The 14,791-nt window shown below is 40.1% G+C and overlaps 1 protein-coding gene across 1 annotated transcript in view; it reads right to left on the minus strand.

The window, feature by feature from the left end:
• Positions 1 to 720: 720 nt before the first annotated feature.
• LOC113170330 (eukaryotic translation initiation factor 3 subunit H) overlaps positions 721 to 14,791 on the minus strand; it is a 45,074-nt gene continuing 31,003 nt past the window's right edge. Inside the window, exons 5-8 of the mRNA XM_026372391.2 lie at positions 12,743 to 12,892; positions 6,106 to 6,226; positions 1,492 to 1,624; positions 721 to 1,040 (exon numbers count right to left, since the gene is read on the minus strand). Of these exons, the coding sequence (XP_026228176.1) occupies positions 946 to 1,040; positions 1,492 to 1,624; positions 6,106 to 6,226; positions 12,743 to 12,892 (499 nt within the window). The 3' untranslated portion in view covers positions 721 to 945. The remainder of the gene's footprint in view (positions 1,041 to 1,491; positions 1,625 to 6,105; positions 6,227 to 12,742; positions 12,893 to 14,791) is intronic.

The following is a 14,791-nucleotide window of genomic DNA, read 5'->3' on the forward strand; positions in this document are numbered from 1 at the left end:
AAGTTCAAAACACTTAATTGGTTCCCCTGGTGGTAATTTCCTCTAAAATTATGTTATGAAATAATTCCTTTTTGTTTTTTTTAAAAGAAAACTGCAATAAGTAGGACTGCTACCCCATGCAGACGACAGCTTCCCCCAGTCTGTCATCGGGCACACCTGCAGTTCCTTCTTCAAATGTTGTTGAAAACTCCACAACAACAAATATCCTGATTCTGACTTTTCTCTTTGCTTGCCAAAAATAAACTGTGGCTAATTGCTACTTGTGTGGAAAAGACAGATACTGGTGTGTCATGTAATTTCACTTCAGGAAAAGAAAGACAATCAGAAGTCTATTTAGTGCAGTCAGACAGTGGGGGATGAATCACATAGCTGGAATTTAATGCTTTCCCTGATACTTCTGTGGCAGTTCTGTTTACAAGGAAATCATTGTTCCCACCATGCGAACCAACACTTCAGCAAATCCACTAATAATTGGTTCCACCTGCTTGGTGTTTGAACTGCAAGACGAAAAGCATGTAGCAATAAAATTATGTATAAGTACCATTGTTGTGTGTAATTATTTTGTATTATACGCAAGATCCTTTTTAGCATATTTATATCCTGAACAAAACCAACTTATTTTTTTTTGTGCAGCAAAACAAAACACTGCCCAAGCCTGCAGAACAATACGCTGGATGCAATCAAAAGCAGAGAAAAAACAGACCATCTGAGCCACAGAAGATGTAGAGATGCACAATGTTTATTTAAATCAAAATCAAGTGATCTTCAAAGATAATTTCTTTATCCAATATAGGGTTAGGCATAAAAACAATGAATAAATTCCTAGCAAATGAACACTGGCGCAGTCTTCCTCCAGTCGCTGTCGACGTGGTTTTGCATCTCTGTTACCTTCCTTTCCCCCCGTCTGTGCATTCTTTGCTTCTCTTGCTGATTTTTTTCTCTCATCTAGTTGTGGCCTTGGAGAGCCTCCGCCATGAACAGCTTCCCGAGGTTCTGCGAGGTGAATTCCTTCACATTCTGGCAGTAGTTGTTAATTTGCCCTGTTGGAGGATAGCCACATGAATCCATGCACCCCCACACAAAAAACACACGCAGAAACACACACAGGCACATGCACACATATGTGCATTTGCACACATAAATGCACACAAACAAGTGGAGGCGGAAGAAGGGGAGGGACAGCAGAACAGCAAAACATCAAATTAGTGAAGTGCAGAATAAACGGAAGGATCACAATGTTGTCAGAGGGCGGAGAAGAAGTGAGCAGCATGAAACAGCGGGGAAAGGGGCGGTTGAGTTGGAGACTGAGTCAATAAACTTTAAATTAATGTAATTTCAAGATAATGGCAGAGATAATTACAAAACAGAACCTGAGCTCCTGTGAGAGGAGCAGAGGCGGCTGATGGAGATTGAGGGGGGGGGGGGGGGTCCTCGCTGGTGGAAATGTGGATGGAGGTTGTGTGTGTGTGTGTTGTGTGATTGCATACGTGCCTGCAATAAGCAGGGTGTCCATGCGTGGTGGAGGCTGGGGGGGCTTGAACATCTTGCTGATGTCCTCTTCAGGCAGCGGGGGCTCCCCCCTGCTCTGTCGCTGGGCGTTTTCCTGCTGCCGACGCTGGAGGTACTGGAGGATAAGGAGCAGAGAGAAAGAAGGGTGGCATTAATAGAGGGGTGGGGGGGCACAGGAACAAGAAGGCTTTGGGGAGAAAAACAAAACTAAACAGTACTGAGTGGGAAAAAAAGTGAATAGGTGGTAAAACAGAAGGTGAACAGAGAAGGAGACGAGGGACACATGGGAGATGGAGGCAAGAAAAGACAGGATGGGAATTTGATGATAAAGACAGGGTGAAACAATGACGACACAGTGGTGAAGAGTGGGAGTGAGGAAAGTGAGAAAGTCAGGTACAGGAAGACGCAAGGTAACAGGAAAGAGAAAAATATCGTTAGAGAGACGTAGAAAGCACAGTGGCAGGGGATAATACAAAGAGGAAGGAGAGAGACGGGGAGTGGAAACAGTAACAGGAAGGAAGTGAGACATACAGAAACACAGTGATGAAAGAAGAGGTTGTGGAGACTGGGAGAAAGCGAAGTTATATGTGCTGACGGGGATGGAGTGATTTGTGGAGGGCTGACAGTCGGTAAATCAGTGAGGTGTCGGGTCTCTGGAGATCCTAAAAGCCCTGTTAATTTGGCAAGATGGAGGAGAGACTGACACAGACCAGAGGAAGAGGAGGTTGTAGCGGGAACGGAGGAAAGGAGCAGCTCGAGAGCTTTCAACCAAACATCCCACAATGCTTCTGTACAAGTGACAAAAACTGCTAAGATAAACAATAAATAAGAAAAGTAACAATTTGTTCAAATCATTTGTATATTTTACAGTTTTACATTACTAATGCTCCACACTTCATATATACTGTAAATACAAACATACAACAAAAACAAAAAAAAAAAAACATCACCATTTAGAAGTTAATAAAAAAATCTAGTTGATTCAAATTAAGGAGTGATGAAAACATCCTTCCTTTAAGGCAGCATGATGGTGAGGCACCTTTCACTGCTATTTTTTCCCCAGTTTTTCTTGACAAACTACTCAGGCTCTGTCAAGTTGTGTGGGGACTGTGAGTGAACAGCGGTTTTCATGTCCTACCACAAAGTCTGAATTGGATTGAGGTCTGGACTCCTGTGTAGCTTCAGGTTTATTTTTGAGGTTGTTGTCTTAGCGGAAAATAATCCTGTCCCGTGTCGCAGTTCTCTTACAGACTGCGGCAGGGTTTTTCGGTATTTGTTTCACTCTCTACCTCCACAAGTCTTCCTGGGCCTGCTGAAAAAGAAGCATCCCCACAGCATGCTGCTGGAACCACCACGCTTCATGCATGGCGAGTTCCTGGCACTGTGCTGCTTTTGGCTTTAGTATGAGAGCTAAAAATTCCAACTTTGGTATCTAGACTAGAGGTCCAGAGCTGGGACCAGAGTGAGACAGGGTCCAGATCGGTCTAATCAGGCTGGGTGTATTGTCCCTGCCACAAATTCTGGGCCTGCGAATGGATCGCCACATGCTCACCGTCAGCTCAGATCACGTGGCGCGTCATAATTGCCACGAGAGAAATATTTTAAGAAATTAGCACTGTAAAGATGTGTGCCAAAAATTAAATGAGACACAAACAATGAAACTTTGGAATTCACAGATATTATATCTGTTGGATTTATCTTCTGTGTTTCCTCCAGCTTGGTACAGACTGTTGGACTGCTGGTCCTGGAGGAGAGATAGCTCTAGTTTTTTTTTTATCTATAAATTTGTCTTTGAAGCATGTAAACAAATCATTTTGGCAATTAATTTCTACAACTTCACATTAATTCCCAGGGAATTACTGTAAAACTGTCATTTCTTTTTTAACTGCAACTGCTTGATAAGGGATGGTGTATCATGGTGCCGAGTGTGTTGGACTTCACTATCCCAGGGCCCCTTTGGATTAGGATCTGGGCCAAAGTGAAGAACCCTATATCACTAAATGTTTTTGTTTTAATTTCCCACATGGCTTTTAATACACTAGCCTTTTAATACACTGCTTTTTGGTGGCTCAGATTTTATTCAGCATCAACAACAAAATGACTTTGTTTGCCTTTCAAGATTTCTCAGTTTAATGTCATGAAAAACAATTAAATATCGCACAAAATATTGCCCAATTATCTAATTGTATCTGAGTCATTAACCATAAATTATGTTTTATAGGTTAATAAGATTAACTGATTGCAACATATTTAATTCAATGTGCTGCCTGCTTCTGTGGCTGAGGGGGAAATAAAAAATGAATACATCAGGAGGAATGAGAAATACATTTCCTAGTACAAAGACTAACTTGGCCAAAGACCGTGTCAGAGAACCAGCTATTTACCAAATTCAGAAAGCTATAAATGACAAATGAAGCCCTCTCAGCAAGCTACCTTTTTGCAACTCTCTATGATGATTAATAAGGTTCCATTTGTCCAGAACGCAGCAGGGTCAATAGCACAAGATTACATGGAGCAAGCACTGTAGATGTCTGAAAGGTGTAATAGAGGCTCACTTTCTTTTCCTCTGTGTGCACTGTTTGTTCATTGGAGAGAAATATGTGAAACATGAAAAGAGTAGACACCATTAAAGGGGCTGTCTGTGCGATATTGTGTATGACGTCTGTGTGTGTGTGTGTGTGTGTGTGTTTGTATATGTGTGTATCAAGTCTAAGGCTTGGGGGTTGTGATGATCAGTAGGTCGGAAGGGGGAAGATGATGGATCATAATAGCTGCAGTGTAGGTGAGTGGCCTGGGGATGTGTGGCTGCGTAGCAGTGTGTTTCACTGTGGCCCAGGTTGTGATTGGCCTTGTGTGTTATACAGCGGACTACCTGTGGCCATAAGCGCGTGTTCCAAGTCCACCTAGCGTGTGTGAACCTGGCCGCAGTTTGAGCTGCTTGTCAGCTGAGATGATGATGAGTCAGCCTGGATCAACATTAACACTTCAGACATTTCCTCATTTCCATTTGCAGAGAATAATGACAGAATAACGTAGCTGTTTGAATGTAGGTGGGAGATTGTGTGCGCGCATCAGTGAGTCACCTCGTGCCTCTTTACTTCCATTTTCCTGAGTACTCAGTGCGTGTGTGTGACCGTTGTTTGCATGAGTTGCTGGATGTTATAACGCATCTCTCTGAGTCTGTTTGCAGATGGTACGTTGCTGACTGTTTTGTTCTGGTGTTTTGGTGCTTCTGGCCTTGTAGGTGGTGCGTGCATGTGCGTGCCTTGTGTCCTTGCAGTATGAGTTTTATATAGTGCTACTGCTGCTGCTTTTAAATGACATTGGAGTTTCTGATGAATCTTGTTACTGGTCCAGAAACAAACAAACAAAAAATGACACTTTGAAATTCACAGGTATTATATCTGTTAGATTTATCTTCTGTCCAACTTGGTACAGAAAGTTGGACTGCTGGTGCTGAAGGAGAGATAGTTTGTGTTTTTTTTTTTATCTATAAATTTGTCTTTGAAGCAAAAGAACAGTGCGTTTTCACTTACTCTTTATAAAGACAGATATTTATTAATCCCAGCTTTGTGTCCCTAAGTGTCATCTGCCCTGTGGTCGAATGACATGAAGACTGAGCATGACTCATGGTATTTAGCCTTCTGAATGTACTCTTCTTGACATAAGGATAAATTAGTTCTTGTATAACACAAGGAGTCCTTGTGGTGATGAAAACGACCACTTCCTTGACTGGAAAAAATAATTCAGCAGATGGAGGAGAAGCGTGTCTGAAATTGAAGTGATGCTGATCTGCAGTGGGCGCGTGCCAGCAGCTGCAGCGAGGTGAGGGATGATAATACTATGACAAATATTTGAAGGTTAACATTAGTCATTCTTATCTCATTAGTGTCTTCCCAAAACAACAGAAATGACTTTTAAACCTGTGTCTTTGCTTGAAGGTACTGGTACTCGTGATGATTTGCTTGTTGCCCACTAATTTGTAAATCCCTCAGTATAAGCAGTGTTTGTTTTTTTATGAGTTTTCGGGCAGTCTTTCAAGTCTGCATGTTATTCTTACTAACTACATAGCTGAAAAGCCTAATGTTTGTCTCAATTACTTTTTAATTATGGAATATTCAAGTATATGACTGTGAGTATAGCCGACATGCTGTGGGTATATAGTGTGCAGCTACAGAGGTTAGTAAAAGTTTTTATTTTAAAGCTTTTTTTTTCAATATTTAATTGGTGAATGCGCATTCATTTCCGAGCCTGGTGAACCGTATTTCTGTGTCTGTGTGTTGTTCGTGTGTTTTTGCGCTACCTGGCGCTTCTGCTGCTTGCCTGCTGTGATTATAGCTGCAATTGGTTGTGTCCATGTCTGGGAGAACTATACCTGCTGTTTTCCTGCTGGGTTTGTGGCTGTGGGTGCATCGATGTGTGATTGCAATTGTGTGTGTGTATGTGCGCGTATTTGTGCCTATTCACCATACACGCTTGCTGGCAAGTTGATGTTTGTGCTGCTGCTGCTTCTGCTTGCTCATTGTGTCTGTAGGTGGTAGGTGTGCTTCGGTTCACGAAAGCTTGTGTGTGTGAGCGAGCCTGTGCGAGAGTTACCTGGTGCTTCTGTTGCTGTTGCTTACTGAGGTTACGGCTGTAGGTGTTATATTTGACAATCTCTTGGCTCATGTCATCCACTCTGTCCATCAGGAGCTGAAGACTCTTCTCCAAGTGGTTGCTGGAAGAGAAATGTCAGCATGTCATGCGTATGTTTGTGTACTTCCATCAGCAGTGACTGTGTTTACATGCACTTAAAATAAAGTCACTTAGAGAAACCAGGTTTCCCCATTAAAAAAAAATCAGCTTAGTCGAGAAAGCCGATTGTAACCTGGTAACCCCAGTAATTATTCTTTCAAACGCTTTACACTAGAGCCATTCTGAGCTTATGGCTGCATTTATATATATATATATATATATATATATATATATATATATATATATATTGCCATTTACATAGTGATAACAGGCTACTATACAAGGCATTTGCTTGACCACCATGGGCAATATTAAGTCAGGTTTCAGGAGCACATAGATCATGTCATTATCTAGAAGTGGTCAGGATATCGTTGTATAGGTTCATCAGCTTATGAAAAACTTCCACCCAACAAGTTGAAATGTTATCTCTTTTTCCTTATATCCTAATAAAACCTGAAAAAAAAAAGCAACAGTAAAATCACATGAAAGGCCACAGAGCAACATCATTTCCCTTCACCTGCAATCCCGCCAGCTCTGTCTGGCCAATATGCAACTGAAATCACAATTCCAGCAGAATCCAAACAGATCACGTGTGAATACCACGTGTCAGCTGGAGTTATTTTTTACTCACCCACTCTGACCCCTGATCGTGTCAGAAGTGTTGCCTTAGAAGATTCTGCGTCCTTTGATACTTAAACCCCAAGATGTCCCTTCCCATCTAATAGCAGCCACTTTAAATTTAAAATATTTGAAGCTTTATTTTAATTTGTCCCTTCAGAGACTAAAAATGTTGCACATTTTTCAGCAGTCTGTTTGCACATGTATTCTGACCCAATCTCTTAAGTTCACCTTCTACCAGATATCTGGCTCTTATGAATCCTGACATTTGACATGAAGCCTCTCTCCAGGGGTTTGGCGGTACTCAGTCTGAAGGATCCATCCTCTTGTCCCTGTGTTACATCTCTGTGCTCTGGTACCACGTCCCTCATCTTCTTCCAACACTGCCCCGCTGACAACACTCAACACACAACTCTACCAGCATTCCTCTTCACCCTCCTCCCATGAGCCCCATTTTTAACAAGATGTCTCACCAGTGTCTTATGTTCAACCTTGACAATGCTGCACTGCTCTACTTAAACTCTTGTGCGTTGCTCTGTGGAATTACATTGTGTCATTTTAGTGTTTGGGTACTACATAATGCAGAATGTACTGTGGGAAAACAGATTCTGACTCTTGATGTGAGTGACAATTGTAGCCTCAAGGATTGCATGTGTTGGCTGTGTTTTTTGCTAAGATTTTTCATTCAACAATAGTATGAATCAATACTTTTTGATTGAGTTTTTTTTTTTTTTTGCCCAACTTAAAATTCTTAGACCCTACAAAGTCTCAAATAAAAAAAATCTAAATAACCATCTCTACAGCTACATCTTTTCCTAGAAACTGGTACCTTTCTTGCAACATAATGATATGGAGGTTCAGGGTTCACTTTTACACCTTGCGTACTGCTGTGAAGAATTCAGGCTTAGTTCCATATACTCATCCTAAGTATATGGCTGAGTTGAAGCAGTTCTGTGATTCCTTGTGGTCGTGCACTTGCTTGAGATTACTGCTGCCAAAGGTGGTTCAAGCAGTTATTAAAACACAGTTTACTTTGTCCTTTAACATACACTGTATGTTTAATTGCTGTGATCAATAAAGACACGAAAGATCATGACTTTGTGTTTTATAAACTTAGAAATATTCATGACTAATTTACGCCGAAAACCAGGAAATTGCAAACAGTGCTATTACCATATCTTGTGACAGTAGATATCCATTATACACATACAAAATATGTGTGTAAAATACATGCACATTCTAAAGTTACTTATTTTCATCTTAGTACATTTACATGCAGACACACATCCAGACAAAGCCCTCCATGCTCACAGGGAGAGAAAACTAATCATCATATTCATGCAGGTAATTGTGAAAACACTGATGATAAATTATTGTTGATTTATAACAATGTTCTCAAAAGCTTTACAATTGGTTCAAGAGTCCTGTCTATATCCATGTCGGGCAGCTCCACCGCGTATCTGTAAATGTAGGAGACTGAATCCTCTGCCTGAGTGCAAATATTGCACATACCATGATTATTTAACTGGTGCGAACACAAAGACAATAGTGTATGATTTTCAATAGAGCTCAACAGTAATTTTCATAGGTCACACAGCATGAATCACTTTCGGCATCATATTTGCCTGTGCTGACTGTTGTGTGATCAGTCTGTCAGCTTGCTACTGCAGTGCAGAGATGTAAACATGAAAACTGATGGCCCAGGACCAAATCTCACCATAACACTTCCCTACTGTGTCCCTCCGACTGTGTCAAAATTGATTCCTGCTGACGAGAGCCCATTTAAAACTATTTCATCAAGCAATATGGTAGCTAATGTGTGTAGTGTGCATTTATAATATATGCAAAGGAAATCATTTAGTCAGAGCGGGATCCTTTAAAACATCTGTCGTTTATGTATGTGTTGAGCTTTTGAGCTGAGCACGAGTGAGTATGTATCATTCAGTGCACTAGACTGGACTATGCCATTTTCTTTTTAGTTTGTAAAGCATTCTACCATTTCTCCAGAAACAGATTGTAAATACATCCAGAATACTTGTGTATGTTAATTCTTTGACACGTTTGGTAATGAGGGGTTATATAAATTTAACCAACATCTTTTGATTGCTCTGGTGTTCAGCGTTTCTTTTGTATTTTGTAGCATGCTCAGTTGTTACTAGACCTTTAGAAAACCATCACTGCACAAAGAAATCACGCCACTGCTCATAACTACGAACTTTCAAACACCAAAAGAATTTGATGTTACCAGGTACATATCGTTGGAAAAACTGCACACTGAATAATGTATTATAGACTACACCGCATCTGGCCATAAACTCTAAAAGGTTCAATTATTCAGACAGGGCAGCGGGCCTTCCAATAAATCCTGAATTAGAAATCAAAGTTTATCGAGGGATTTTCAATGATCACAAATTCAGTTTTAAGCTCAGGTTCAATAGGAGCATATGCACCATGCTCTGAGCCTAGGGCTGTATGCTCATATTCGCACACGACATGGTGGACAAACTATATCAATGTACAAGCAAAAGGTGCCCAACATTCAGTAAATTGAAGGTTCTGAAAGGAGTTTTTTAACAAAGCTGCCAGGAAAGTCACTTCCATTCGTACAATGAGTGTTTTAGTTTGATGAAGTCTTTTTAACTGATGCACTGGGGCACAGTATGGATCATTGGCTTGCTTCCATAGCAAAGTAATATGTTTTCAAGAACACATGAAATATCCTGGCACTAATATTGTCCTAAAAGTATTATTTTCATAAAAATGTGAGATTATAGGTGTCTCAAATGTATATTGTCAGACAGATTTATAGTTGGTTAGAGACACATTCCAAAACATATACACAACTCATTAACCTATTGAAATTCCTCTATCGATTCTCACCGCCCATTACCATTATTATTTTAATAGACCGAAAAATGAATAAATAATATAAACATATATATGTTCTTGGCAGTTGAAAAATGGCACATCTCATTGAATCAAGTTTGTTTGTCAAGATTCATTCCAGGTTATTACATTTACAAAAACATTTGTCACTTCCACCATTGTAAGCCCACGTCCTGTTATTTCTTCTCACCTTTGTCACTTGTCTCCTTCTTTGTACAGTTGCTCATGAAGTTTTATAGGTCTGGTCCTCTCTCCCTGCACTCAGTGTCTCCCTACTTAAAACTAATCTCACTGTGCAGCAGAAAGATATTTTAAAAAATTTTTCATACAACATAAAAAGCCTATTACACTAATCGGAGAGCAGGTAACAGACTGACCAACGAGCACATTCACATTACAGAACAAATGTGAGACTTAAAGTATGATTTATATTGAGCTATGCGAGCTTCTCAAAAATGGGAATTTAAAATGAGTGAAGACCATGTATGATCACACACGAACCTCATACAAAAAGTATTGTGAGATCGCATAAATACAGACTACTTTGAAACATAGGCGCACAGAGGCATTTCAAGGCTCTTTGGGAGTAAAAAGCTACATAAATGCATTTACATTCACGCAATCCATCACCACGATCAACATCATCATCTGTGGTAAGATCAACCCTGTTTGCTGGAGTGAAACTGCATTCGCTCAGCCTTAGAGGTAGATGACAGTGACAAATGGGGCTGCAGATTGGAAAATGAGACAAAAGGAAAAACATTAAATAAAACCCATTATCGTTTACTTTTTTGAAGGGGTGGAAATGAGGAGAAAAGGGTGGGGCTGTCAGCAGATGATGTTGAAAGATGGACGCTACAATCCAATACAAGGACAGAGCTGCGCAGCAATCTGACAACTTCAGGAAACAATTTCATCTCGCCAGACATCCCATCGGCAGTCATGCTGGGAAACCTATGGGGAGGGGTGGGCTGCTTCCGCCCAATTTCAGGTCATATGAAAAGCTATGTCTCAGCATCTGAGTAATCATTTGGAAAATGGGGCAATATGCAAGAAAAAGGTAGTATTCTCCTTTACTGTGTTTGATCATTTGTAACAAATGATTGCACTAGTGCCAGGGTTGGTTGGCCACGCACATGCAAACTCTGTACAAAGGAGTCGTCATTTAATTCAAGGCTTGCTTGTGTTACAAGATACAGATGAGGTGAATCACAACAACTCCTGATGTGCTACACTGCAGTGTATAAATAAGCACAGTGTGCTTTGTGCGCCAACAGTGTGTAAATCAGCACTTTGAGTCGTTATTGTGCTAATTTCTCACACCTGCCCATGGGAAGCTTTTTGATTAGCAGCTTCACAGCTGTTGCTCCACTTGCGGTGGTTTATCTCCATAAATGATTGCTGATAAATTCTCCAGAGACTGATGCTGAGAGCCTCTGAGATATAAATGCAAGACTTAAGGAGCCAGACTGTGAGTTGATATGGTGGGGTGATATTTGTTCGTATTGTGCTCATTAGTTGCAAAGACAAAGTTTGATGGCAGGTCCTGTTTTTAGAGACATTTCTGAATAAATATGCTTTGACATTTAGATTTGACATTTACTATAGCTAGCTCTGGATTGAATATCCCAATCAAACAACCAATACTAAGCCAATAGTGCACTAATAGGTCCTAGTTGTGTAAGTAGTCAAATGTGGAACTGAATTAAAATGTGTATGTGGACTGTAATTTCTTTGTGGGTATGACATTGCGGATCACCAAATCTGACCCTTTTTCATTGGTGTTGTCAGCTGTGTACTGAATCTTTAAAAAATGATCCGAGTAAGATGAAGACATGGTACATTTCTAATGGTAATTTCTGCAGCTAATGATATATTGTAAAGCAAACTAACAAAGCAGGGTAAACACAGACAGTACGTATGAACATTTACTTTCCAGAGATGAAAGCACAGTTCATGGTGCTTTTTCAAAGTTAACTTCTCTGGCTGTGTTCACTGTAATGAAGGAATGTGTCATTCAGAGTTATGATCCAGCTCCTATCTGTTTTTAATACGTTTTAGAATAAAGTGTCACATAAGCATGAGCTTTGTATTGAAAAGAAAATTAATTTGTGTTACTACGGCATGTTAATTGTTGGATAAAAGAAAATGAACCAGGTTTATTAATAACTATTTGAAAACCTGGGTATGTAAGACGGACAACGTCAGTTATTCTTGTCTACACTCTGGTAGACTTTGAAACAGACACAGATAATGCTCATGAGATCCCTAATGTCAAATCAATGTTAATTTAGAAGTAGCTTTAACTCATGTCTGTGAAAGCAGCCTGTAGGTTTAAAGAGATACCATGACATGCCTTTAAAGCTTCTAAGACGCTTTTAAGAACTGACTGCATTCTCATTAGATATGTATGCACAGTCCTTTTGTAACTCTGTGCCAATGAATCTAATTTAAATCTTTGCTTATTGTTGGATAGTTCAGGGTGATGCAATTTCCATCAATAACCTCTGTTTCCCGGATTTGATTGTAGAATAATTTCTACAAAGGCCGATCAGACACAGCGAGGTCTGCTGATGAAACTCACTATATTACTGCTTCAATTCGTAAGTCTAATGACTAAAAGCGTCCAACAATTCTGATCTTGCACAGGACTTTTAATATAATATTACAGTATGAGATAAATAAATTGCATGTTCTTCGCAAGAGCCGCCAAGTACCTGCAGCAGTGGAATCTGTTAAATAATATACGTGTTCCCTGAAGTATCAGTGCAAGATTGGAAAATTTACGGCAGGATTGAAGGTCGGAGCTTTTTACAAAGGACAGATGTTGATAAACCCACACGTCCCCACAAGACCATGCAGATACATCTTGTAAATGCCTGTCCCCTGAGGATAACTGTTCAAAACAGTTGATCTCGAATCTGGATTCACTTGATATTTTTACAACCAACATGTCTGGCCTTAGGCCCTCTTGGTAAATGTGTTGACATCTGACCTGCTTGAAAGGTTGAGCAGTTCATGCTTGTCGGCGACCGTGGATTTGTCCTCGAGCTCCCACATCAGTACGCTGATGAGGTGGGAGTTTTTGATGATAATGGGCACCTCCTCGAACATATGTTCAAAGCCAATATTGGCTTTCTTCAAGCTGGAGAGTGAGACACAAAACAGGGGAGACAGAAGTGAGAAAAGAAAGGTTACAAGACAAAGTGCCATCATAGTGGGGATGCATGTTACTGTAAACTGCAATGTTTGCACTTATCTCCAGTAAGACTGGAAATTATTTCTGTGACACATTCTAGATACTGAAAAAAATCTCATTCAGTTTTAACGGGACAGCTTGCCTGCTTATGCACAATAACTGCATGCGTGACGCACCACATAAGAATGAGGATGAATCAGAGGTGGAAATTAGCCTTTAACAAACAAAACTCATGCCAAGAAAACAAACCAGTCTCAGACACTTGAGATATTTAAATCAGTTTGACTTCTCAACATGACCATTTTCAAAATGTTTTAAGTGAACAGAGGGAGGATTCGGGTTCATCATTTTTCTAGCTGTGGGTCTACTGCAGGTTTACCTGAGCATATTCTGACAACGTTTCATGTAGGTACGTTTCTACTACTACAGAAGTTGCAAATGGATAAATGTACTGTTACTACTTCTCAGCAGATTCATCTTCAGCCATTTGCAAAGCAAATATTACTGTTTAGCATACAAAATTTTGATAGCTGACAGTGGTGTGATACAATGTCCGCACTGCCATCTGAGCATTATGAGACTTAGGATGCTGAGTTTTAATCATGTCTTCTTGCTCAAGCTGTTCATAAGCAGCATCCTTTAGCTCTGTCTTTATCCTTATTTCTCTAACATGGGCCTGTTAACACAAAATGGAACTTCAAACTTTGCTTAATGTCTCACATAAATCCAATAGCACCTTGGTTCAGAATACTATTTGTGCACAGTGCACAAGCTACAAACGTTGTCTTGTTAGATGGCTCCTGCTTGTTATGGGATCAATACACTTTCTGCATTAATTCACTATGTGCACTGCACCAGAAACAGATGTTTATATTATGCTCCTATACGTGATAAATAGAGATGTATAGCTTCCTTTGATTATAATCAGGCAATTTTCATAAATGTTGCGCGTTTCACAAAGAGCATAACCTCAGGCAAACTTTAAGAAAAGGCTCAACGGAAGTGGACAATCCTGCCTGAGAGTCTGAGTGGGGATGATAACAAAATTAGCATGAAAAAGCGAGGTCTATAGGGAAAATCTATAATAAAATGAACATTGTTTGGCATACATATTGGCACAATTATCCATCTCCGGCACTTTAAAATATTTCCTGCATATTATGACCTTTTCAAATGCCTACAGAGTGATGTGAAAAAAAGGTATCTATGAGAAAATGGAAGGACAGCACGATCTAGGCAGAACAAATTGCTCGACTCTACTGGACTTTGGCACACTTAATGCCATGCTCTTTCCAAGTTGAGCCTCACTGGACAAAGCCAAAGGTTGACTCTACATGCAGACTAATTTGATGCTTTAGATTGTGTGCTGAAGTGGAGGCTATTGACCACTGCCTCCATAGCCCAACTGACCTGGAGGGCAGTTCAAAGGGAAGGTTCTATTCAGCACTCTTCTTTCTCTGCCTTTCAAAAAGCGGCACAATATATGCAGGCTTCTGTAACATCAAATACACCAACATGAAAGAGAGTGTTTTTTCCACACATTGTAGTGAAGGAAAAAAAAGAGGCACTTCTGAAGTTTTGCGTCTTTAGAAAAAAAGAAATATTATTGATATTCAGATTTCCAGTCTATCCTGGAAATAATAGGATAGAGACAAGATTGTTATAATGTAGTGATATTGTCCTTTCCTGCCCCGAGCTGCCCTCTTTCAATCATGGGCTTATTGGGAACACTGATGGCTACAGATTGGAGCTGTAATAAATCATAGGAACTAATGAAAAGCTGCAGAAATGAGAATAATCCTGACTCTGGGCCAAACACCCTGGGTCAATAACAGAGGTTGGCAA

This window comes from Anabas testudineus, chromosome 16 (assembly GCF_900324465.2).
Source record: "Anabas testudineus chromosome 16, fAnaTes1.2, whole genome shotgun sequence".
NCBI classification, from domain to species: Eukaryota; Metazoa; Chordata; class Actinopteri; order Anabantiformes; family Anabantidae; genus Anabas; species Anabas testudineus.